General features: G+C 43.6%; 1 protein-coding gene across 1 annotated transcript in view; it reads left to right on the top strand.

The window, feature by feature from the left end:
* RNF150 (ring finger protein 150) overlaps positions 1–24,915 on the top strand; it is a 279,128-nt gene that overhangs the window by 214,844 nt on the left and 39,369 nt on the right. The window contains exons 5-6 of the mRNA XM_027567406.1: positions 5,260–5,356; positions 12,248–12,458. Of these exons, the coding sequence (XP_027423207.1) occupies positions 5,260–5,356; positions 12,248–12,458 (308 nt within the window). The remainder of the gene's footprint in view (positions 1–5,259; positions 5,357–12,247; positions 12,459–24,915) is intronic.

Genomic DNA, 24,915 nt, shown 5'->3' with positions numbered 1-24,915 from the left:
TAGCCAAGTGAATACACGTAAGGCAGATGACTTTTCCACTGGTTTTGCTCAGTCCCTAACAGTCTGTAACTGGGCTACTGCCCTCTTGAAGCTGGAGCACAAAACATACACTGAGAAAGGATAAAACTTTGAATTCCTCCAACTCCCCTGTCTTGCTCATGACAATTCAGTGCCACGAGGAAGGATAATAGAGTGTAGATTTGGGTCCATATACGAAGAGTAGGACTGGGTTTGAGTCCTGGTGTTGCAGTTTACCCTGCAGAGAGGAATGGCAACCCAGTCCAGTATTCTTGCCTGGAGAATCCCAGGGACAGAGGAGCCTGGCAGGTTACAGTCCACGGGGTCGCAGAGTCGGACACGACTGAGTGACTTAACAGCAACAGCAGCTGCAGTTTATTAGCTCTTTGGAGAATTTACTTTAAGCAGATTCAGCTTCCTCCTCCATAAAATGGGAATAGTAATTTCTACCTCATAGGGCTGTTGTGAATTAATATATATAATATGCTAGGTAGCTTTCAGTAACCAGTAGATATTGTTTATTAATTAAATTCATGTTTATTAACTAAACACTGACTCTTCACTCATTAACAACTTTGCAAAGAAGATTCAGAAGCTCTGGAGAAACATTTTAACTCCCCATAGAATCATGGGTGGGGAAGATCCTCTGGAGAAGGAAATGGCAACCCGCTCCAGTATTCTTGCCTGTGAAATTTCATGGGCAGAGGAGCCCGGCCGGTTCCAGTCCATGGGGTTGCAAAAGGGTCGGACACGACTTAGTGACTGAACAGCAACAACAGAAGCACTGGATAGATCTTATTTAAACACATTGCCTAGAAGAATGGGATTCTGTGGTCCCTGAGTGACTCGCATTCTTTGAGCACTATTTCATCAAGGGGAACGAAACAGCTTGCATTGGTGCCAAAAGGAAAGCCCCAGGATCTAAAAAAAGGGTGGATATATGGGTATGTCTAACCGATTACCCTTGCTGTACACCCAAAACTAACACAATATTGTAAATCAACTATACTCCATAAAAACAATTTTTAATAAAAAAAATTAATTAAAAGAGAATCAATTGATGTGGAAACAAGTTAAGCAAAGGTTTGTCATTACTGGCCCCCAAATTGAGAACTTACATGATTATCTTATTCATAATCATCTCAGCATTGTGATGCAGTTGCCATCATCTTTCGTCAGGGCTTTGAAGCCCTCTTTATAAAGTGTGCATTTCTCTTTGGTGAATAAGGAAGAAGAGGTGTTTTGGTCAACTGTCAGTTGTACTTCTCATTTGTCAGGATTGTTAGGAGACAGATTATCGTCCTGTTGTTCCTTTCTGTGTACTTTCTCATGCAGTCTTTGTTAAAGCATGGGAAGGGACAGCGCCCTGCTGTGAATCTTACAGACAGGATGAGCTGAGATAGACTTTGCCTTAGAGATGTTTATTAAACTGTTGCTGCATTTCGCTAAACTCCAGATTTTCTCCCTATTCCTTTATTTATTTAGTCTAGTGACTTCTATTTTTCTTTCCATATGAGAGGGAAAAAAAGATTGTTTTGCAATCCCAATTATAAGAATATAGTCTTCCTATCTGGCCAACCCAAGAAATATGGTACCAGGAATAAATGAATGTTAGTTAATGAGTATGCATTAATAACCACCATGATCACCCTATGTATCATTTCAACACTGTTTTTGTTGCCCTTAGTTCTCCGTTTGATTTTTTTTTTAATTTGCAGTTAGATTTAGTTTTTAATTTAGTTTTTAATTTAGCATTAGAAAGTTTAAAGTAGAAATCAGAGTGATAACATAATATCTAAAAACAAGATGTAATAGTGGTATTAATAGGATGAATGGTAGCTTACAATTAAGGAGGGCCAGGACTTAATGATTTAAGCTTCATGGGCGTTATTTATTTCTTCTCTCTCTCATACACACACACAGACTCGATCACTCACAAACTCCATACCTATAAAATAAAATTTGATTGGGAAAAGGATTAAAGTCTTGGAGAGCTAAGGCTTGCCTGAGATCAAACAGCCAGAAAACAGTGGATCCCAGAGAGTGGCCTTTCAATGACCTTTTCTGTTGCAACTCCCAGGGAACCTCTGCAGCACTGTGGTACTGCCTTGAAGGAAGAGACCTTGTCTTATTCATCTCGGTACCCAGCTCCTAGCCCAGAACAGAGCGAACAAGAGGGTGACGTCGCTAACACTTTATTTTAGGAAGATAAATCTGGCAAGGATGAGTGGGATGAAAGGAACAGGGAAAGACTGGTGGCATGGCGAGCGGTTCTGATGTTGTTACAACAATTAATGAGATCACGAATGAGGGGGCAGCACAGCGAGGAGAAAAGAGGCAATGAAGGTGGAAAAGGTTTAGAAAGAAAGCGTTCATGGACTTGATGGCCTTGAGCAGGCAGTGAGCAGGGCCAGCCTTTTGATAAATATCCATTCATGTAGGAAATATTTCTGACGCATCATCTGTGTGCCAAAAACGTGGGCTAGTTGCTGGGGATCTACCAGTGAATTAGGCAAATGAAAGTTTTTGCTCTCAGAGAGCTTACAGTCTCATTTTAGGATGTACCAGTCAGAGTTCTCCAGATGGCCACTATACCCCACTATAAAAGCCAAGGAATTGGCTTTTCTGATTATAGGGCTGGGAAGCCTGAAATCTGAAGGCCAGGTCTACTGGCTGGAAACGCTGAGCAGGGGCTGATGCTGCCATCTTGAGGCAGTTTTTTCCTCCTCGGGGAAACCAGTTTTGTTTGGTCTTAAGGCTCTTCAACTGATTGCTCAGGCCCACCTGGATTATTTAGAATAATCTCCTTTACAGTAAATCAGTCCTCTACATACAAACAAGTTCTGTTCCAAGAGCCTGTTTATTAAGTCCAATTTGTTCGTAAGTCCAACGAAGCTAGCCTAGGTACTCAACTAATGCAAATGGAGGGCAGTCTGCAATTTCACTCACCCCTGACGTGGATGGAATGCACTTCCTCATCTTTGAAAGTTCGCAGCTGGAAGGCTCATATGTAGGGGACTTACTGTATATAAAGTCAGATTGTAGGTATGAATCCCATCTGCAGAATACCCTCAGTTAGGGTTTGACTGAATAACTGATACTATAGCCGAACCAATCTGACACATAAAACTGACCCTCCCAGAGGAGATGGAAGAATGACCAGTGCAGAGCGAGAAATCACCTAGGGTGGTAAGTACTGGCTCCTGTGTCTGGCAGACTCAGGGAGGAATAGGGATATCTTCATCTTACAGATGAGGCAGAGGAGACTTGGGGACTTAAAACAGCTAACTGGCCCTGCTGTCTTTCTGTCTCCACCATACGTGCAGGAAACACCACAGAGCCTGTCCTCCCAGGGACAAAGAGACCAGAATATCTGCCGTTTTACCAGGAACACCACCAGTGAGTGAGCACAATTAGATTGGGAACTTGTTTTCTGAATGTAGAGCCTGCACGTAGAGAGGCTGATCATTGCTTTGGGTGAGGGGTACAGAAAGTGTGAGTGTGTTAGTCGCTCAGTCGTGTCTGACTCTTTGCAACCCCATGGACTGTAGCCTGCCAGGCTCCTCTGTCCATGGAATTCTCCAGGCCAGAATACTGGAGTGGGTAGCCATGCCCTTCTCCACAGGACCTTCCCAACCCGGGGATCGAACCCAGGGGTGGGGGGTACAGGATGCTTTGTCCAGCATCAGCCCCTTCATTCCACTGCTGCACTGGGACATGCAGTGCATTCCTGTGCCCAGGTCGGGGCTTCTGTACAAGCCATTCGTTTTGCCTAGAAGACCCTTCTTCCTCCCCCCTCCCCTTCACGTGGACCATGTCTGTGTAAACCTTCAGGTCTGAGCTTCAGCACGTCATCAGGGAAACTTTCTATGTGCATCCACCATCTCCAGTTACAAGCTCCCCCCACCCTCTGCTAACACCATGTTCTTCTAATGAGGTATATAGCACTGTCTTCATGAAGTAGCTTATTTCTATCTTACTAGTGTCTGCCTCTCCTGTTACACTCTCAAAAGAAAAGGAACCAAATCACTATCATGCAGATTTCCCAGCGAGGACACAGTTCTTAGCAGATGTTACTTGTCAGATGGATGCACGGATAAAGCAATGAATGAATGTGATGTGTTTTCTTCTAATCAGGGAATCTGTAGGGCATCTAAACAAGGCTCCTCTCTGTTTCCTAATCCCCAGTTTGATCATTTCCTGTACACTGCCAGTCCCAGCCATGGCACATGGGTTCTTCTCCATGTCACTTTCAGAAGCAGTGCTTCTTCTCTGATTTGAGAGGTCCTTTGTAAGCATTTGAGCCTAAAGCATTCCGACACAAAACTCTTAGGATCATTAGAACAATAGCTCACAAGAATGAGGGAAGGATCTGGAAGGATTCCAGGAATGGTGCAAGGTTGAGGAGTCAAGCATGGGTGGTGTGTCCTAAGGATGCCCGCATACTTAACACAGATGGTTCTCTCTCTTCTTGCCCCAGGCAGGAAATTCTGACTACTTCTGCCTGTGGTCTGGAGTCTCGTGAGACTTCCATGAGAAGACAGCCCCTGATATCTCTGAGTGGGCTCCTGTGAGCCAAGTTGAGAGGAAGTTAGGAGCCTCTACCCCCATACCTACTAAATGCCACCCCCTTATCCTGCCACACAGAGGAAGGCTCCTGAGGGTGGGCACGTGAGGCTGAACAGTAAAGCTTATGGTACCGCTCACCTGGTTTCTGACCTAACAGCCACCGGTCATAACAGCTTAAAATCTCACCTGTGCTGTGAGTTGCTTCCAAGAGCTCTTCTGCCTTTTGTGAGTTGCCCTAATATCAATGGAAATGAGGCTCTGTTTTGTGGTTTTCTTCTGATGGTGGGACAAGACATTTGGGATTGATTTAAAAGTAGCCACTGTCAAGTTATCCCAGAAGGGTTTGTGCAAGTTTCACCTATTTGCCTTCTTTCCATTCAAGGGTCTCTCTATCCAGAAACATCTCTCTGTTTCTACGTTCTCTGTCTTTTCTGAAACTTCGAAGTCTTGGCTGCAATTCGTAGATGACCCTCCCGGGAGCCAGACAGATGCTGACTGTATGACCACAGATGTAACAGAGAGCATTATTGGCCCGGGTGTTCGGAGATGGAGGTCCCGGAGTCTTGGCTCTGCCGCTGAGTGGTGCATGACTCTGGACGAGTCTCCGGGCTGGAGTGGACGCGGTGCTCTCCGCAGTTACCGCCACGCTAAGATGTATGGTTCTCATTGCAGGCATCTTTTCCACAAGTCCTGTGTTGACCCCTGGCTCCTAGACCATCGCACCTGCCCCATGTGCAAGATGAACATTCTTAAAGCCCTAGGGATCCCGGTAAGCACAGTACAGCCTACAGCCTCATCGTGTCTGTCTCTCCACATTTCCCACTCAGCAGGGAGAAAACAGCGCCCCGGGTTGTCTGTGTCCCCTCGACCCCAGAGCAGCGGTGTCACGTGATGAGGCCCTGGGAGCACTTTCCCATCTGGACACATTCCTCCTCTCCCTTTGTCTCCATCTGAGAACATCGTGACCCTCCCACCGAGTTTGTTGTTTTGTCTGTGAGTCGAGATGTTGCCTGAGCAGCTCACGGGCTCCTCCTCTGGGCTGCAGTGGGTGACGGCGGGTCGGACCCCAGCAGAGGCCAGGGCTACGCTGATGACACTCTCTTGTCATTTACCTGCACCGTCCTCATGCAGACCCAGCCGCCACGCTTCCCCCTCCATCGCCCAGCTTCCAGAGGAGACAAGCTCTTCCGGACACGGGGCAGAGAGGTCAGCCTCTGGGCATCTGGCTCGGCGGCCTCTGCTAAACTCACATCTGCAAGAGCTTGAGAGAGCAGGAAACCAGAGCCAGAAGCCCTAAATTCCCCCACTCCCATCAAGCTGGCTCCCTCAGTTACATGTTTTAGCAAACTCAGTCTCTCACCCAGTGCATACAACATCCCCCAGCAGGCTGGCTTGATGCTCCAGGGAAGGACTTTCCCGGGCTCATATTGAGTGAAGGCCATGGGCTGGTGGCTGTGAGACACCAGCTGCTGTCACGAGGGCGGGAAGCAAGCCAGGCCACCAGACCTAAGGGCTGCGGAGAGATGTGAGAACGGCATAGGTGCCGTCTAAGAGAAGCTAGACCAGCAGGATACAGAGACCCTCTTCCCTCTCACCTGCTCCGCTTTGCTGCAGCCTCCCTCTCATCACTCCTCACTACTCATGGCAGAGAAGAAATAGAATTTTTAAAGTCCCAAGATGTCACTGAAGAAGAAAGGATCAGCTCAGATATCAAAGGCTTTATTTAATGCCAAAAGGCTAATTATCCCAGGAAGATCAGAGTGACTGTTGCACAGAGTACACCTGAAGCATCATGAGGTCATGGACTGGCTGAATTTTCTGCCCTGTACCAGCTGCCTCTGCCAGCTGTATGCTGATTTTTTTTTTCTTACACTCAGTACACCAAACACAAATCAACTTGTGTGACTGTAGCTTTGAGTTAGATTTTAAAAGGCAATGCATTAAATTTTCAGACCAGTGTTGTCAATTCATAATAAATTCAAGGTGAAAATCAATGACAGTGAACATGAACTATGAGCAAAAAAACCAGCATCTCTATCAGATACTAATGACTTAGAAAATTTAACTCTCTGTTTGCATGTTTCACATATCTGGCTCTAACTGGTTTTTACCAGGGAGGAGGGAAATGTATGTATGTGTGTATTTACATGTGTGTATGTGTGTCTTTGGGTTCTAAAATCTTTAACATGTTCGCAGTTAAAGGTAGACAGTTACATCGTTTAACCTAGGGCTTGTTGCTTAAGGATATCTCCAAAGCTCCCAGTTTTCAACCCCAGGGCTTCTCGGTCAGGACAATGAAACCAAACCACCCCCAGTGGTTACAGTTCATACTAAATAGCATTCCACTCCAGACTTTTTCTGGGAAAGTATAACTTCTGCAGGCCTTGTAAATATCTGAGAATTGTAAATGCCTCAAGAATACAGCTAATCATTGTTTTTAAAAGGGAATTATTGGGTGGCCTTTGGGCTTCTTTCCAGAATCGAATAACATTTTAACTTTTAGCAGTCTGGCATCCTGGCCACAGTTTGTTTCTTGTCCAGTCTGGATAGGATTTTACTCAGCACACTTGCAAAAAAGTAAAAGTCAGTAGCATCTTTGGATTTTGCCAAGGATTCTTAAAGGCCAGTCAAATAGGAACATGACACCACCCAAGCTGGCCCCAGAGAACAGAACGTCCTCTATGAAGAAGAAGGCAGGCATGCAGGCTGCCTCTCATGCAGCACAGAGGCATATGGCTGCCCCCATGCCTCCCTGGTGCTTTGTCCTGGAGGATGGTACTGAAGTCTGGATCAGGGACCAATTTGGGATGCTGTTCTCCAAACCTTTAAGCATGGTAGTACCATGCTTACATTATACCAAAGAGAGGATGTTTTCACTCCATTCTTAGAACTCATCGTGTAAATGGACAGGCTCACAGCCTTCTCAATTAGGAAAAACTTCCTATAGCTAACTGAAACCCTTTTCATGCAGCTCAAAGAATTTGTTTTATAATTTTTTTTAAACTCCTTGTGCTCCATTTCTTCCTCATCAAAGAAAATTGAAAAGAGCCTGTCAGCCTCTCTGATAATTGGTGCCTGTTGGTCCTTCATCTCTGGATCCCTTACACGTGCTTAGAGCTCAGTAAATGTTTGTGGCTTTGTAGGCCTTCAGAGTGGGAAGGCTGCCAGTCACAGAGGGGTGTTTATGAAATTCACCCTGATTCTCCTTTGAGGAATGTCCATTCACCAAAGACTTGGCTATAATCCTGATCCGCTGGATCGTCCAAATATAGGGTTTTGTGTTTGATTTGGGTCTTTCTTTTGTTGTTTTTAACTGAGTAGTCTTGTGTCTGCTGTGCGCTAAGGCAAATAAATACAAGTGGGAAGCTTAGGGCTGGGGACGTGTTCATTTTTGTAAGAGGTTCTCTAAAACGAGCTAAAGAATGAGAGCGAGGCTCATGGATTGTGAAATTCCCATCACAATGGTATCTTTTCCCATTATATTTTGCCAAGAGAAATAAAAGACTGAACTGAAAGGGGTGGGTGGGGGAGTCCTTTATTGTCAGAGCATTTTCATCCCTTTATCTACATTCAAGAGCTTCATCCTCCTTTCTCTCCAGTCAGGTTTAGGGGTGTCTTTGCAGAATGACAGAACACATCACTAAGCACTCTGGTAAGGCACCATATAACACAGGCCTTTTTTATCCCAGCAAGCACTGTCTCCCTCACTGTTATCCTGGTATGAAGGATGATTGTTAATGAATAGACAGTCCCATGGAGTTGCTGTGTTCACTAGTCCCTAACTATTTAGCAGTTGGTTTATTTGAGGAGTTTCCCTGCTAACCTGAATTTGAATACCTATATGCTGTTCACTTACAGATGGCTTTTGACATCTCTTACTAAACATTATGACTGTAATTTCTCTTAGTGGTGTATAAAGTGGTTTTCTTTTCAAAATATAACTCTATTTTGATGAACCATTTTGAGCAGATATAAACCGTGAGGTTCTGTAAGGTTGGTCTGTTAAATATTAATACTATAGCTAAGCCAAATTATTCATGCCTTCTCTCGCTAACAGTCTCCCTGAGCTAATCCACTGTTTCTCTTTTCCTCTAGTCCCTTCTCTTAAAAACATAACACTGTTCCTCCTAGCCCACAAAGTAAAAGTGAACATGCAGCATCAAAATTAATAAAAATAATTTCATAAAAAGAAAAAAAAGAAAGAAAGCAGGAACGTGATCAGCAAGCAAAGTCAACATTTTGAAAAATATATCAGTTGTGATTGCATCTATGGTCACATTCAGACGTTTATGGCTGGAAGACCAACCGGCACAGTATCCTTACCGGGAACTCCTCCCTGCTACCCCTACACAACGGGACATGCCCACGAGCATCTTTACATAGAATAGGGGAGGGAAAAAAGTCATTTTTTCTTCTAGATTCACCAGCTGGTCCCTATAAATGAGACTTATAAATGACAGATTAGCAAGAGAAAATCAAACAGTATATGAGCCATGAGTAGCCACAGCAGCACTTGGTGATGAGCGACTCCCAGAGCTGGTTAGAACTTCAGCTTATATAGCATTTTCAAAAAGCAGCAATAGGGACTTCCCTGCAGTCCAGTGATTAAGACTCCACCCTTCCCACGCACAGGGCATGGATTCCATCCCTGCTCAGGGAACTAAGATCCCACATGCCATGCCACACAGCCAAAAAAAAAAAAAGAGCAAGAAATTTTTAGAGAAGTGATGAGACAAAAGGAAAGGACTTTGAGTTTCTAGGGCAGCAAATTGTGGAAAGTTAAGTATATGGGGGAGCCAATGGCAGATAAGGGCATGTCAGTCAGGTTTGTTGTATGTTCCATTTTGGTGTCAAAATCACCCAGCAGCTGATGATGAGAATGTCCTCTTCCTAGTAGAAGAGAGAGACACCCTTACAAATTTATGTTCTGCTTTTAGACAAGAGGTGGGGAGAGCCTTTCTTTACCTACTTCTCAATTGTTTCTACGAAAAACAATCTTTTTGCCAAAGTAGCATACTTTGGGGTTGCACATTCTGCTACCCTTCAAAGGTATACTTTAGCTTTGCACAAAAATTGAATTTTTTTTTTGAGAAAGTATTTTCTCAAATCTTCCCTTCATTGATCTAAGATCTGGGCAGATACTAATATTCCCAGGTTTTCAGAGCAAAAAACTGAGACTTACATAAAATTTCCCAATTGACATTTATCAAGCACTTAATAATTGTCAGGCACTATGTGAGGGCTTAGAATTCAAGATCAGTGTAGTTGATTCACTTTAAGAAGCTTATGTCTCACTTGTATGTGGAATCCGCATGGAATAAAAACAGAAAACAGACTGGTGATTGCCAGAGGTGGGAGGTGGGGAGTGGTGAAATTGGGTGAGGGGGGTCAGGAGGTACAAACCTCCAGTTATAAAATAGTACCTGGGGATATAATGTTCAGCTTGGTGACCCTAGTTCACAACACTGTGTTGTATTTTTTAAAGTTGCTAAGAGAGTAGATTCTAAAAGTTCTCATCAGAAGAATAAAAAATTTGTAACTGTGTGAGGCAGTGGATATTAACTAAACTTATTGTGGTGATCATTTTGCAATATGTACGTGTATCAAATCGTTGTACAACTTTAATACAATATTCCATGCCAATTATATCTCCATAAAATTGGAATTAAAAAACAAAAAGCTTGTAGACTAGTAGAGTGAGACAAACACAGTAACAGATGAGTTCAACAGAGTTGGAGAAATGTGAAAAGTTACCATAGCAAAGGTGACTACTTGGGAGGGAGCACCACTCAGCAAAGACGCATTTTGGCCTGGGATTTGAGGGGTGAGTAGGAGTTCACCAGGGTAAGCTTGACCCTTGGCCTGGGCGAGGGGAAGGGGATGGTTGCGATAAACGTCATCCTGAGTAGAGGAACAGCACATGCTAAGGCACTGAAATAGTGGATATATTCCAAAGGCTGAAGGTAAGGCCAGAAAAGTAGGCTAGGGCCAGACTGTACACTGCCTGTTTGCTATAGTAAGGAGCTTATCATTCATTCTTTAGGGGATAAAAAAAAAATCATACCTATGGTTTTTTTTAAGTACTCTGGTGAGAAAGTGGAGAATGGAGCATACTGTGGAAGAAACTGTAGGGAGATGGGGAGACTGGTAATGGGGTGAAAAGTGTTCAGAACATACCTGCTCGTGTCCAGTCATCTCAGTAGGTCAATTCTGTGAGTTGACTTTTGACCAGTCGAATTTCAATGAATTGACTCACTGCCAATGGAAATGGAGAAAGCAGAAAGAAAAGAGAACACAGGGATGAGGGAATGGAGCTGAATTTGAGGGTTTTGTGGGATGATGGAGATTTCCAGCCAACTGCTGGAAACGCAGGTATGGAGCTCAGGAGACGTGGTTTCAGAATGGAAATCCAGCACAGGAGTCTAGCAGGTCGAATTCCTTGCTTTGTGCTCCCAGTGAGTCCATGAGTTGTAGATTTTCTCTTTAAACTTTGCACCCAATCTGGTCTTTGTGATGTTAATTCAATCAGTGTCAACCCAGGATTCTCCTTACCTAAGCCTTTAAGGATACAAAGCCGTGTCATTGTCATCACTCAAGGCAATGTTGCTGTTCAGACTAATGCAAAAAAAATGATAAGTAGTTATTCCTACTACTCAAGATCATATCTCTCTACCCCCCCAGCCTTTAAAAATAATTTTTATGAGTTTGGGCAGGGGCAGAACAATTGAAAATCATTTTTCAAAAGCTGCTTATGGAAGAGCATAGTCATATATTCAATATATAGTTGAAAATATATATATATTCATATAGTCATAGTCATACGGAGGAGATAGTCATATATTCAATACCACTTCAGCCAGCAGAACTATAACCAGAGTGAGACTGTAAGATAGTCCAGTAAGAAAATAGTTTACAAAGCTGGTGACACAGGCTGCCTTACCAAATAGGGAGCCCCCCATTTCTATATGTTTCAAGTGGAGCTGTGAAGGATTGGGGGGGCAAGAGTCCTGTAGTGAGTGGGTAATTACACTGGGTGGTCTCACCCTTGTTTTATAATTTTAAGATTTTAATTTAGAGAATTTGATAAATATGTGATCAATTGTATGTTCTACAAATAGGACTTTTTTCTCCAGCTGGTTTTTTGGCTTATGCTAACAACAAATGCTTGTGCTTTTGTGTGTGTGTGTGTGTTTGTATATATGTGTGTGTCTCTTATAAACAATTCACAATGAGTCTTATTCTGTCTCTCCTCTCATGCCATTAGTTCATTTGCAAACAACATGTGGGTCTTTGGGGCAAATTATCAGGCTGTCATCTACTTCCTATTATGAGAAGTAAACACTATATATAAGGAAGAGCTATTATTATAAATAAATGTCATATTATTCCCCTTAACTAATTTTATTAATGTATGGAGATTACTACTCCTGGAATTAAAACCTTGTCTCTAGATCTAAACAGAGACTTTGGAAAGAAAATTTTGGAAGATGTTTTCATGGTAATTACAGGAACTATATTGTGGAATGTCTTTAAATAAAGTGATTCAGGAAGAAACAGTAAAAGACTTAGTTTCCGGCAGGACAAAATATTGAGGCTGTAGACATCTCATCCCTAACTTGATGATGTCCACTAAGAACAGGTCCTTTTCTGCTCCTGTCAGCCCAACGCCGACTGCCTAGACGACTTGCCCACCGACTACGAGGGATCTCTGGGAGGTCCGCCCACCAACCAGATCACAGGCGCAAGTGACACGACCGTAAACGAAAGCTCGGTCACTTTGGACCCTGCTGTCCGGACTGTGGGAGCCCTGCAGGTCGTCCAGGACCCAGATCCCGCCCCTCAGGAGGGAGAGATCATCTTTACCACCAACAGTAAGTTCTGCCGTGCACACACCAAGTGCCCTTATTCCCAAAGGCTGTCACCTCGTGAGAACTGCAAAGAGGCACTTGTCTTCAAGAAGAAAGAAAAGAAATTAAACGAGTAGAACGTTGCCAGGCTAACCCGTCACACCTGGCAGTCCTTGAGAAGCCCAGCTCACTCCTGATGCAGCAGGGCAGACAGCAGAGCTGGCATGGGTCTCGCTCACCCACACACGGATGCCACAGCCCTGCACACACCCCGTGGTACCAGAAGCAAGCTGGGCAGTGGGTCTGACCTCTGAGAGTGGAAGGCAAGGGAAAAAAGCAACTGCAGGGGATGGGTAGTGGGACTGGGATGGGGCTCACCACGCATGCGTGTGTGTGTGTGTGTACCGAAGCTAGAGCCCTCCTGAGTGTGCATGTCCATAGCAGTCTGAACTGGTCTGGACAGCACATAGGAGTGTTATCCTTGCTCTGGCTGCAAGACTCATGCAAATGGCACTCCTTTACATGAACGTTCTTGCAGTAAAACCTAAACCACTTACATGGTGACATATTCAAATATCCTTAGAGCTTCCTCCCCATCTCCTGCATAGACAAACTAAATGCTGTTCTGGTGGACAGTAAGGTATAAAAATATTTAAATAGCTATTCTGGCATATGACTGAAGCTAAAACCTCAAGTATTTCTTCTACAGTCTAATACAGCAGAGATAGAAGTGTCAGTTCTAAGGAAACCATCTTTCAAATTAACTTAGGTTTAAGGTTAAAAGGGTAGGAGGATAGTGCAGTTTTTAAATGAGGTGTACTTTTTCCCTTGGTAGAAGCAGCCTATTCACTATAGAAATTTTGGAAATGAAGCAAAGCAGATGAAAGCATGTTGAAATATGTCCTCTTAAATTGACCTCTTTTTTACATATTCAGGATGTTTATACACTTCAAGAGCTCATTCACACTGAAATTTAAAGATAAATTTTTCTGATGAAGAAGCATAACAGCCCTCATTGTTTGTTGAAAGCCTGAAAGATAACGAAAAAAATCAATCAATATCCCACTACCCAGAAATGATCACTGTTAACATTTTGGTGTCTTTCCTGATAATCTTTTGATATAGTTGAGACAATAAGCATGGGGTGAACATTCATTATTGTAACCACAGAATTTTCACAAGACCTCAACGGAGAGTTCAATTCAGTTGCTCAGTCATGTCTGACTCTTTGCAACCCCATGGACTGCATGGACCCCATGGAGAGTAACTAAGAGTTACTGGGTGATGGGACTCCCTGGTAGTCCAGTGGCTAAGACTCTGCACTCCTAATGCAGGGGGCCCCGGTTCCATCTCTGGTCAGGGAACTAGATCCCACATGCCTCAAGTAAGAGTTCCCATGCCACAACAAAAGATCCTGTATGCTGCAACTAAAAGATCCATGTGTTTCAACCAAAACCTGATGCACACAAATAATTTTTTTTTTTTAAAGAGTTACTAGGTGCTAAATATCTGCCCATGCAGGGTGTATTAGTTTTGGATAGATATGAGTTTTGACTTAACTTTTAGAGGCATGAGGATCTCAATACTGAAGCATTAACCATTACACATTAAGAAGTCCCTAAAGATAGATTATGATCCCTTTGTTTTGAAGGTCTAAAATGGTACAAAAGCAGTTTTGAACTTTTTATAACCATACTAAATAAAAACAAGTTGGTAGGGTTGATTTTAATAAAATATTTTATTTAACCCAATGTAGCCAAACTGTTTTACGTACTTCATTTTATACTAACTCTTCAAAACCTGGTGTGTATTTTATACTTAGAGCACATCTCAATTTAGACTAGCTCCATTTCAAGTGCTCAGAAGCCATGTGTGGCCACCGGCTACCATATTGGAGAACACAGACTTAGAATCCTAGTAATTTAGGGATCTAAGAACTTTAAAGGTCATTTAATCTTAACCATGATAAACTTCTGGTTTTCACCATAGGAAAATTGAACAGAGGAGTAAGCAAGTGACTGACTCAGATCAAACATTAAGTTCTTTTTGCAAAGTACAACATTACCCCCTAATTTTTCATTTATTGGACATGTTAGTTACCATCAAGCATATCACCATTAGTGGTCTAAGTGAAGTATAATATTTTGGAAGACCTGATAAAATTTTGCTAGCAGTTCAAAAACACTTAACGCATGAACCTTTTTTGAGCCTATGCTGAGGCTGTGCTGCACTCAGTCATGTCTGACTCTGGGACCCCATGGACTATAGCCCTCCAGGCTCCTCTGTCCTTGGAATTCTCCAGGCAGGAATACTGGAGTGGGTTACCATTTCCTCTTCCAGGGAATCTTCCCAGCCCAGGAATCAAACCCGTGTCTCCTGTCTCTCCTGCATTGGCAGGCAGATTCTTTACCACTATACCAACTGGGAATCCCTTTTGAGCCTATAAAAAGAATCAAATTAAAAATGGATTCTATTTCTTGCAGTGAAATGATTGATCGACTTTCAAAAGAAAGTGTGTCGTCTGTTAGATTCCTGATTTTGAAAAGTGGCCACATACTTCATCTCAGTAAAGCCCAGATGACAAATGAAAAGGCATAGTTTATGAGTGAAAATACAACCAAAAATGAAATAGGAAATTAAAGTCTGTATCCAGATAATTCATAATCTCCAACGGTTTTGGCTAAAACGGACTCAGAGTGTTTAGGTTCATACCAGGCATTCAGTAGCTATTCACTGAATGACTCGAAGTGAAAAATGTTTGATCTAAGCTTGAACAGGGAGCTTATGTTCACAACAGAAGGAAAAATGCCAGGTAATTTCAAAGGAAGGTCTTGGTAGAGATGAAGAGACAAGAGACCACATCTGTAGTCTGAAGACCAATGCCGTATGTCAATATGGCTAAAGATACAGCCTCTTAGTGCAGAAACTGAATTGTTCTCACAAAATACTTTTCCTAGGCCATTTCTTTTCTTAATTGAAGTATAGCTGATTTATAATGTTATAATACTTTATGTATACAGCAAAGTGATTTAGTTTTATTACTATATATTCTTTTTCAGATTTTTTTCCATTATAGAGTATTACAAGATATTGAATATAGTTCCCTGTGCTATATATTAATTCCTTGTTGTTTATCTGTTTTATACATGCTAATGTGTAATCTGTTGGGCTTCCTAGGCAGTGCAGTGGTAAAGAATCTTCCTGCTAATGCAAGAGACATGGGTTCGATCCCTGGGTTGGGTAGGTCCCCTGGAGAAGGAAATGGCAATCCTCTCCAGTATTCTTGCCTGGAGAATTCCCTGATGGGCTACAGTCCATGGGGTCACAAAGAGTCACACACACACACAAATGTGTATCTATTAATCCCAGTTTATCCTCATTTCCCCTTTGGTAGCTGTAAGTCTGTATTCTGTCCCTTTGAGTCTATTTCTCTTTCATAAATAAGTTCATTTGTGTCCTTTGTTTATTTTTGTGTCATTTTTTAGATCCCATATATTGGTGATATCATATGATATTTTAGACCATTTCTGAGTAGTTTTATTTATTGGGATTTAACAGAATATCCCAAACATAATTTTTCTGATTAGATTTTTTAATTGGAGAACAATTGCTTTACAATGATGGGGTGGTTTCTGGTGTACAACAGTGTGAATCAGCTATAGGTATACATATATCCCCTCCCTTGTGAGCCTGATTAGATGTTAATGATTTATACCACTAACTAAATGGCTGTAGATTCCTTAAGGGGAAATTCTCTCTATACAGATTGCACATTGCATAGTGCCCTAAGTCGCATAATCAATAAAGGACCAAACACAGATGCATGAATAAATGAGCAGAAAGATTCAAGCTCTCATCCACGTAACCAACTCCCTAACGCTATCAAAAAAAACACAGATGGTGAAAGGAGGGGATGTGGGGGTGTGATATTGCTACAGACCACAAATAACCCACTGGAGGTTGGACCTGACCTTTTTTTCCTCCCTTATCCTTTCCTACCTCACATCGCTAAAGATCCAGACACTGACTAGAAAATTACAGAAAATGAAGAAGTAACAGTAGCTAACAAATACCTAACACCAACTCAGTACCAGGCATCCTTTCACATTATCTATGTGTATTAGCTTACAACAACTCTATGAGGTAAATATTATTTTTAACCTCATTTTACTGATGCAGAAATAGCAGCACCGAGAGATTAAAGTAACTGGCCTGAGGTCATAAGCTAGGGACAGGTGGAGCTGGAATTCTCAGGACCAGCTGACTCTTGAGGAGCATGCCTAGCTATGTTCGCAGGATGAGAAAGGGGAGAAAATGAACATGGTGCTCACTTCATTTTTTTTTTTACTCTCTTCCTCCAGTTTTCTAAATCTCTGAAAGTTCAAAAGTGCGTTTAGTTTCAACTTGCCTTCTCATCCCTACCTCCATTCTTCCTTTCCTGACAAACAGTTTTGGTTTAGAGTCAATCAAATATACGTAGAAGTCATTTCAGCCCTCGGGGGGAACAGCGTAGAACAGATTGCCTTTAGAGTGAAAATGGGAAAATGTGGCAGTAAAGGATCACCTTCAGTTCCCAGGAAAAGAAAAAGAAGAAAAACATTTACAAAGGAAAGGAAATCCAGACTGGTTGCCAGTCTGACATTTGAGAGAAGGACATTCTCATATGCGTCTTGTTAATGTTTCTGACATTTCAGCTTTTATCCCTCACACGGCAGCACCGAATCACAGTTTCTCTTCCACTTTGGTGCAGCGAGTCATTTGTATGCATGCACAAATGTCACTCACCAATCTTTTTTTTTTAATTAATTAATTGATTCACGTTTATTTTTGGCTGTGCTGGGTCTTCGTTGCTATGTGCAGGCTTCTCTTTGTGGTGGCTTCTCTTGTCGGGAAGCATGGGCTTTAGGGCACCCAGGCTTCAGTAGTTGCGGTTCCCTGGGTCTAGAGCACAGGCTCAGTAGTTGTGGCACACGGGCTTAGTTGCTCTGTGGTGTGTGGAATCTTCCTGAACTAGGGATCGAACCGGTGTCCCCTGCATTAGCAGGCGGATTCTTAACCACTGGACCACCAGAAAAGTCCCCACTCACCAGTCTTTATCTGCTTTCCTGTTTGCACCGTACTCTGCCTTCTGACTCTCTGAGCCTGTAGCTTCTTGGATTGGCTTCAGCAGGGGAAAAAGTTCCTTAGGACCAAAGGAAAACACAGCTAAACAAAAGACCTGGTGTGTTTAGAGACTCCAGACAGAAGCTAGAGAAAGACACACAGAAAAGAAGACACTATCACTCCTCCAAAACATCCCACATCCCTCCACACTTCTCAAGAGGGTCTGAGACCTTCCCATTGTTTTTCAATGAAGTTGCTGACACCACCATCCACTTCTTGTATTGAGTCACTACCGGCGTCTTCTAGCTGCCTCCAGATCATTACCCACTTGCCACTCTTTCCAACTCAAGCTAGAAGGAATCAGCAGTCAGCCCTGGGGTGGCAGGTGGAGGGTGGAGGGGGTGGAGGGAGCTGGGAGCTAGAAAGGGAGGAGATAGACAGTGTCCATTTCTCCCAGATTCGCCCCTGTATGTTCCGATGAGCACGTGACATAGTGAGTTTGGTCAGGAGACCTGGTCTTCAGACTTCACAGAAGGAAGCAGTCCACATAAATCCTTATACAAGCTAACAGGTTCAGACTCGACCAGCTGAATTGAAACGTGCTGTGGGTTTCCTTTGGGAAACTTCCTGCTATATGGAGCTGGTATAATAGACCCTGCTCGGGGAGGAAAGTTCCAGCAGGAATTTTCTGCTCACCTATAGGTAACCGACAGTTTCAAGAGTCCCTTTATGTCCCAAACATGGACAAAAGGATTTTTTTTTTTTATTCTGTGGGCCTTTCCCCTTGTGAGACCCATCACTGTGGACAGATGGGCCTCCACTGCTTACCCATAAGGCCTCCTGCAACGCCTGCACATCTGGCCTCTGTCTGCTCAGTCTCTGACTGTCCAAGCTGAGCCCAGTCCTCTCACTCCCCGGGTGGTCACCTCTGGGACCTCACACATCATCTGTCCTGACAGCCCTCTCCAGTACAGCCCTGTTCCCATCCTCTGACCCCACACAGACCATCAGCCTCCTCCCTCCAGACTCCAGGCAGACAGGAGACCTGAGTCCACACTCTGTTTTGTTTCATTTTTTAACCTTTTGGCTGTGCCACAAGGCATGTGGGATCTTAATTCCCTGACCAGGGATTGAACCCAGGTCCCCTACATTGGAAGCTCAGAGTCTTAACCACTGGACCACCAGGGAAGTCCCTGAAGAAGAGAAGCTTTAGCTTCTCTAAGGCCTGAGTTTGTTCTCCCTGAGTCCCACCTACATGAAGCAGAGTTCAGAATCTCCTTGTGGTAGAGGGGGTGGAGTTTCTCTTACAGGAACCCCTCAGTGGGCGTGGTCCTGGGCAGTAGCCCCTCCCCACCCCTTCTAGAGGAGTGGGATTCAGCGAGTCAACGCTGGCTCCTTGGCTAAGCTCTTTTCCAATTTACCCGCGTTTCTCTCCCTCTCCCCCCTTGTTACTGTCATTAACTGGGTAATGAGCTCCAGAGTCATCGAACAGGTGCCCTTCACATCTACTCCATCCAGCAGTGGTATGGGGGGTCCAGGGGCTGGGGGAGGTGGGAAAGGCTGTCTCCGAGTTCTTTGTTGCCAGTAGCTCTTCAGTAGGAACTGAGGCAGGAGGAGCCCCACAAGTGCAGAAGAGTTAGTCCCTAAATGTCTCCATGGGCTTCACCAGAGGGCACCTTTCTAGCTGATATGGGAGACCCGGGTTTGATCTCTGGATCCGAAAGATTTCCTGGAGGAGGGCATGGCAACCCACTCCAGTATTCTTGCCTGGAGAATCCCATGGACAGAGGAACCTGGTGGGCTACAGTCCATGGGGTTGCAAAGAGTCAGACACGACTGACCGACTAACATACACACACATGCATATGCACGCACACACACAGGAACTGAACTACAGTTCGTTTGCAGAGAGAAAAAACACACAAACACACACTCTTCAAAATATACTCATGATACAAAAAGTAATCGTTACAGCAAAGCTGAAACTGCAGCCCAGCAAAAAGTCATTTTCAGCAAACGTATTTACCAGCTATCACTGTAAGCGCTGAGGGCTCTGCAGGAACACAGATGAGATACTAATTATGGAAAGAACTCCCAAAGAGTTCATTCAGAGACTTGTGCTTTGTAATTTCTGGAAGGATCCGTTTTCTCTTCTTTGAGGAACTCAATAGGAACCTCTCTAGGGAGTCTTCATTCCTAAAAACACATTCTCTAAAAATGAGGCCAGAAAAGATGTTCGTTCTTAACTTTTTTTAAGTTTTATGTTTATTATTTTGGGAGCCATAGAAGAAGCATCAGAATATCTACATTCAAAAGTTGTAAATGCCCCCAGACTTGCTCCAACCACAAGCTGAATACAAACACAAGAGTGACTTTTTTTTTTTTTTTTTTAGGCCACAGCTTGAGGATCTTAGTCCCCCATGCGCATGCTAGGTCATTTCAGTCATGTCCAGCTCTTTGCGACCCTATGGAATATAGACTGCCAGGCTCCTCTGTCCAAGGGATTCTCCAGGCAAGAATACTGGAGTGGGTTGCCAGGCCCTCCTTCAGGGGATCTTCTCAACCCAGGGATCAAACCCATGTCTCTTGGTTTGGTAGGCGGTTCTTTACCACTAGTACTGCCTTAGTTCCCCAACCAGGGATCAGACCCATGCGCCCTTGCTGTGAAAGTGCAGTCTTAACCACCAGACCACCAGGGAGAACTCTACTCAATGCTCTGTAATGGCCTATATGAGAAAAGAATCTAAAAAAGAGTAGATATATGTATAACCATTTCACTTTGCTATATACCTGAAACTAACACAACACTGTTAATCAACTATCCTCCAGTAAAAATTTAAAGAGAGAGAATATTTATGACTTTTCCCGAGAACTCAGTTTTGAATCTCTGGGTCAAGGCAACTGAGAGCAAAAGGGAGGCTTGGCATGAACATCCTATTTCTGTTCCAAATGGGCAACTACATTTTGCTACATTTGCAAAGCTGCAATCTCCAGGTTTTAATGTGACTGCAAAATATGCTGGTGCATCCAGAAATAAACACCTCTAGAGAAAGCATTCCAGCCTTGATTAGAAAGGACAAGACTGAATAGCCACCTCTGCTTTTTTGACTTGCATCAGATAGGCCTGAACTGTCAAAGTAGCTCCCCTTGACTGTGGATAAATATGCCGGCTGGAATGAGCAACGAGAATGATGTCCCTTGGTACCCATAAGATTCCCATTAGCCCTGGAAAGATGACTGCTTTGATTTGTGAGCCTCTTCCATTGTGGCAGACAACAGAATCAGCCAACTGGGTAAGATTTTAGACCTCACTATTCTCTGCCCTTCAGGAAATATTTCAGCCATGGTGAATTACTTCTATACAAAATGAAGCATTTGCAGACAGTGATACTGCTCTCCCCACTCATCTCGATAGCTCAGATTGTGCCAGGTCCATGGAGTCTTGTCCCCGCCTTGTTTCTGAGCCCTCCAGCTCACCAGCTCAATCAAGGCTTCCAGAGAGGAGCAACTGTTCTGAAGAGCAGAGATCTTTGTGATATGCATGTGCTTTCATCAAGTTTCCCAAATGACAACCAGACAATCCACAAGCCACTAGATTTTTTTTATAACAACATTCCTCTGCAATTGAAAGCATTTGCCAACCTAAGAAAGCCCACTCGGGGCCAGACTCCCAGGACTTTTCTGTCCTGTGTCTGGTGCCTTGGCCACGAGTGTGTGGAGGATCTGGAGATGTACAAGCTTCCTGTGAGAGAGTTCATCAGTTTAGACCACAGATACATTGCTGCTGGGAGCACTCAGCCTAGGTATGATACACGCCATTGACTTGGGAGACACTGCCCTCTTAAAATGAAATGGCCCAGCAAGCAGGCAAAATCCTTCCATTGCTTGGAGAGTGTCTCAGATATTCTGAGTTATTGATAGCATCATATCCAGGCTTCCCTGGTGGCACAGACAGTAAAGAATCTCCCTGCACTGCAGGAGACCCAGGTTCGATCCCTGGGTTGGGAAGATCCCCTGGAGGAGGGCATGGCAAACTCACTCCAGCACTCTTGCCTGGAGAATTCCATGGACAGAGGAGCCTCACGGGCTACAGTCCATGGGGTCGCACAGAGTTGGACACGACTGAAGCGACTAAGCAGCAGCACCATCTCCAGTTTGATTAATTTCTCCCAGTGCTGTCTCCCTTTCGGTACACACTCCAAAAGTGAGCTAGGAAACAGCTGTTGAGCAGACCTGAATTCTACCAGATATTGACACACTGAGCATGGATTGCAGCAGGGACGTGGCATCCAATGGCAAGAAACATAATTGGCAGGTCAAGCCCCTTTTCAGTGGTGAAACAGCATCAAGTGTAAGTAAGGTAACATTTCTCTCTGCTTTTCAATTCTAAAGCACGTGGCAGAGGGGGGATGTTCCACCATTCAGAGATTAAGAAGGCAGGGAAGCGCTGAAAATGTCCTTTAGCTGACATAAGAACTGGCTCTTAAAATTCAGAGTCAGGGTTCCACAACTCAAAATATTTTGGAAATGAAATTCAGTGGTTCAGGACCAAAAAAAAAAAAAAAAAAAGTGTCAGAACATCACTGGAGCTACTTGAAGTCAGATATTATAATGGAAACACCACTAGTCAGAAACAAAAAAGTGGGGCCATAGGTGTGATGTGGCCTCCAGTTAGCTGTGTGACCTCGTGTGAGTCACCTATCCTTTCTGTGCTTTTGTTTTCTCCGTTGTCGAATGAGGCACTTTTACCAGCAGTTGACTCCTAAGACCAGTTCCATAATTCTATGATTAACATTAGACTCCCTCTCTTGATGTCCCTCCAAGTTTTGCCAGGAGAGGCTCAATCAAGACTTTGCATCATCGCTTACAAGCCCTTCCTGATCCCTCTCTCCTTCCAGTCCCATCAAGTCATCCTAGCAAGGAGCTCTGTGCTCGGCGCTCTCCCCGCTGCAGCATCCTCTGAAACTTTAGAGGGTCGCTATGAGATGGCAGTTTCTGCCCAGTCTTTTATAGATCACATTTTCTGTATATCTTCCTGTAAAATGAATGGGAGAGAAGACAGACGAGTGTCAGGGACTGGAAGAGCAACATGACTGTAACCTGGATTCCTCTTAGGATCCCCTGGTGCCGTAAACCCTGTACTCAGACCGTCACAGCCTTCTGCTCAAAAAAGACTCTCAAGCAGCACTTACCTGGGCCACTGGGGTGCTGGCTATGCCCAGACTCAGACAGTGTTCATTTTCTTTGTTTTTAAAGACAGTTATTAACTGTTACCTTTCATTGAACACAAGCTCTGTGTCCTCTACATAGAATGTCTTATTTGACCGTCATAACAATCTTATGAGAGTGTCATCCCCATTTTATAGATTCCAAAATCATATGCCTAGATCAATTGTTTTTCAAATTGTGGGTCATTAAATCAATCTAGTAAGTCTGAACCAGTATTATATATGGGCTTCCCTGGTGGCTCAGACAGTAAAGAATCTGCCTGCAATGCAGGAGACTCGGGTTCCATCCCTGGGTCAGGAAATTCCCTGCAGAAGGGAATGGGTGCCCATTCCAGTATACTTGCCTCGAAAATTCCATGGACAGAGGAGCCTGGCAGGCTACAGTTCATGGGGTCTCAAAGAGTTGGACATGACTGAGCAATTCTCCAAGCTAGGTTTCAGCAATACGTGAACCGTGAACTTCCAGATGTTCGAGCTGGTTTTAGAAAAGGCAGAGGAACCAGAGATCAAGTTGCCAACATCCACTGGATCATGGAAAAAGGAAGAGAGATCCAGAAAAACATCTATTTCTGCTTTATTGACTATGCCAAAGCCTTTGACTGTGTGGAGCACAATAAACTGTGGAAAATTCTTCAAGAGATGGGAATACCAGACCACCTGACCTGCCTCTTGAGAAATCTGTATGCAGGTCAGGAAGCAACAGTTAGAACTGGACATGGAACAATAGACTGGTTCCAAATAGGAAAAGGAGTTCGTCAAGGCTGTATATTGTCACCCTGCTTATTTAACTTCTATGCAGAGTCCATCATGAGAAACGCTGGGCTGAAAGAAGCATAAGCCGGAATCAAGATTGCCAGGAGAAATATCAATAACCTCAGACATGCAGATGACACCACCCTTATGGCAGAAAGTGAAGAGGAACTAAAAAGCCCCTTGAAAGTAAAAGAGGAGAGTGAAAAAGTTGGTTTAAAGCTCAACATTCAGAAAACTAAGATCATGGCATCTGGTCCCATCAGTTCATGGGAAATAGATGGGGAAATGGTATCAGACTTTATTTTGGGGGCTCCAAAATCACTGCAGATGGTGACTGCAGCCATGAAATTAAAAGACGCTTACTCCTTGGAAGAAAAGTTATGACCAACCTGATAGCACGTTCAAAAGCAGAGACATTACTTTGCCAACAAAGGTCCATCTAGTCAAGGCTATGGTTTTTCCTGTGGTCATGTATGGATGTGAGAGTTGGACTGTGAAGAAAGCTGAGCACTGAAGAATTGATGCTTTTGAACCGTGGTGTTGGAGAAGACTCTTGAGAGTCCCTTGGACTGCAAGGAGATCCAACCAGTCCATTCTAAAGGAGATCAGTCCTGGGTGTTCATTGGAAGGAATGATGCTGAAGCTGAAACTCCAATACTTTGGCCACCTCATGCGAAGAGTTGACTCATTGGAAAAGACTCTGATGCTGGGAGGGATTGGGGGCAGAAGGAGAAGGGGACGCCAGAGGATGAAATGGCTGGATGGCATCACTGACTCGATGGAGGTGAGTCTGAGTGAACCCTGGGAGTTGGTGATGGACAGGGAGGCCTGGCATGCTGCGATTCATGGGGTCGCAAAGAGTCGGACACGACTGAGCGACTGAACTGAACTGAACTGAGCAATTAACACACACGTGTATGCACACACACACACACACACAGTCTTTAGTGCTGATTTTAGCAATAACAGCTATCGGGATGACATCAGCAAGTAAATGGCAAGTCATATAAACCAAAAGAGTATACAGAGCAACTGTCTTATTTCTGTTTTAATAGTAATGCTAGACAATGGGAAAGCAATATTTAGAAAAAAATCATTTTATTTTTTTCAATAGATAGTGGTTTCAGTGTTTGTCTGTTTATGTATTCATATGTATGCAAATACACAGTTTGATATTTACTCCCACATCTACACATAGAATTTTTTTTTGCATGTGTATAGTGCTTTCTTTTTTTTTTTTTTACAGTACATACCACATATGTTGTCTCATTTTCTTTTCTCAGGGAATTAGTTAAAAAAAAAAAGACTTCATTTGGAATGGATATTATCTCCACTTCACAAATGAGGATATTAAGGCACAAGTATCCCATTCAGGGGGCTTCCCTGATATCTCAGTT

The sequence above is a fragment of the Bos indicus x Bos taurus genome, chromosome 17 (genome assembly GCF_003369695.1).
Source record: "Bos indicus x Bos taurus breed Angus x Brahman F1 hybrid chromosome 17, Bos_hybrid_MaternalHap_v2.0, whole genome shotgun sequence".
Taxonomy (NCBI): Eukaryota; Metazoa; Chordata; class Mammalia; order Artiodactyla; family Bovidae; genus Bos; species Bos indicus x Bos taurus.
This window is presented reverse-complemented; position numbering and strand designations above follow the sequence as displayed.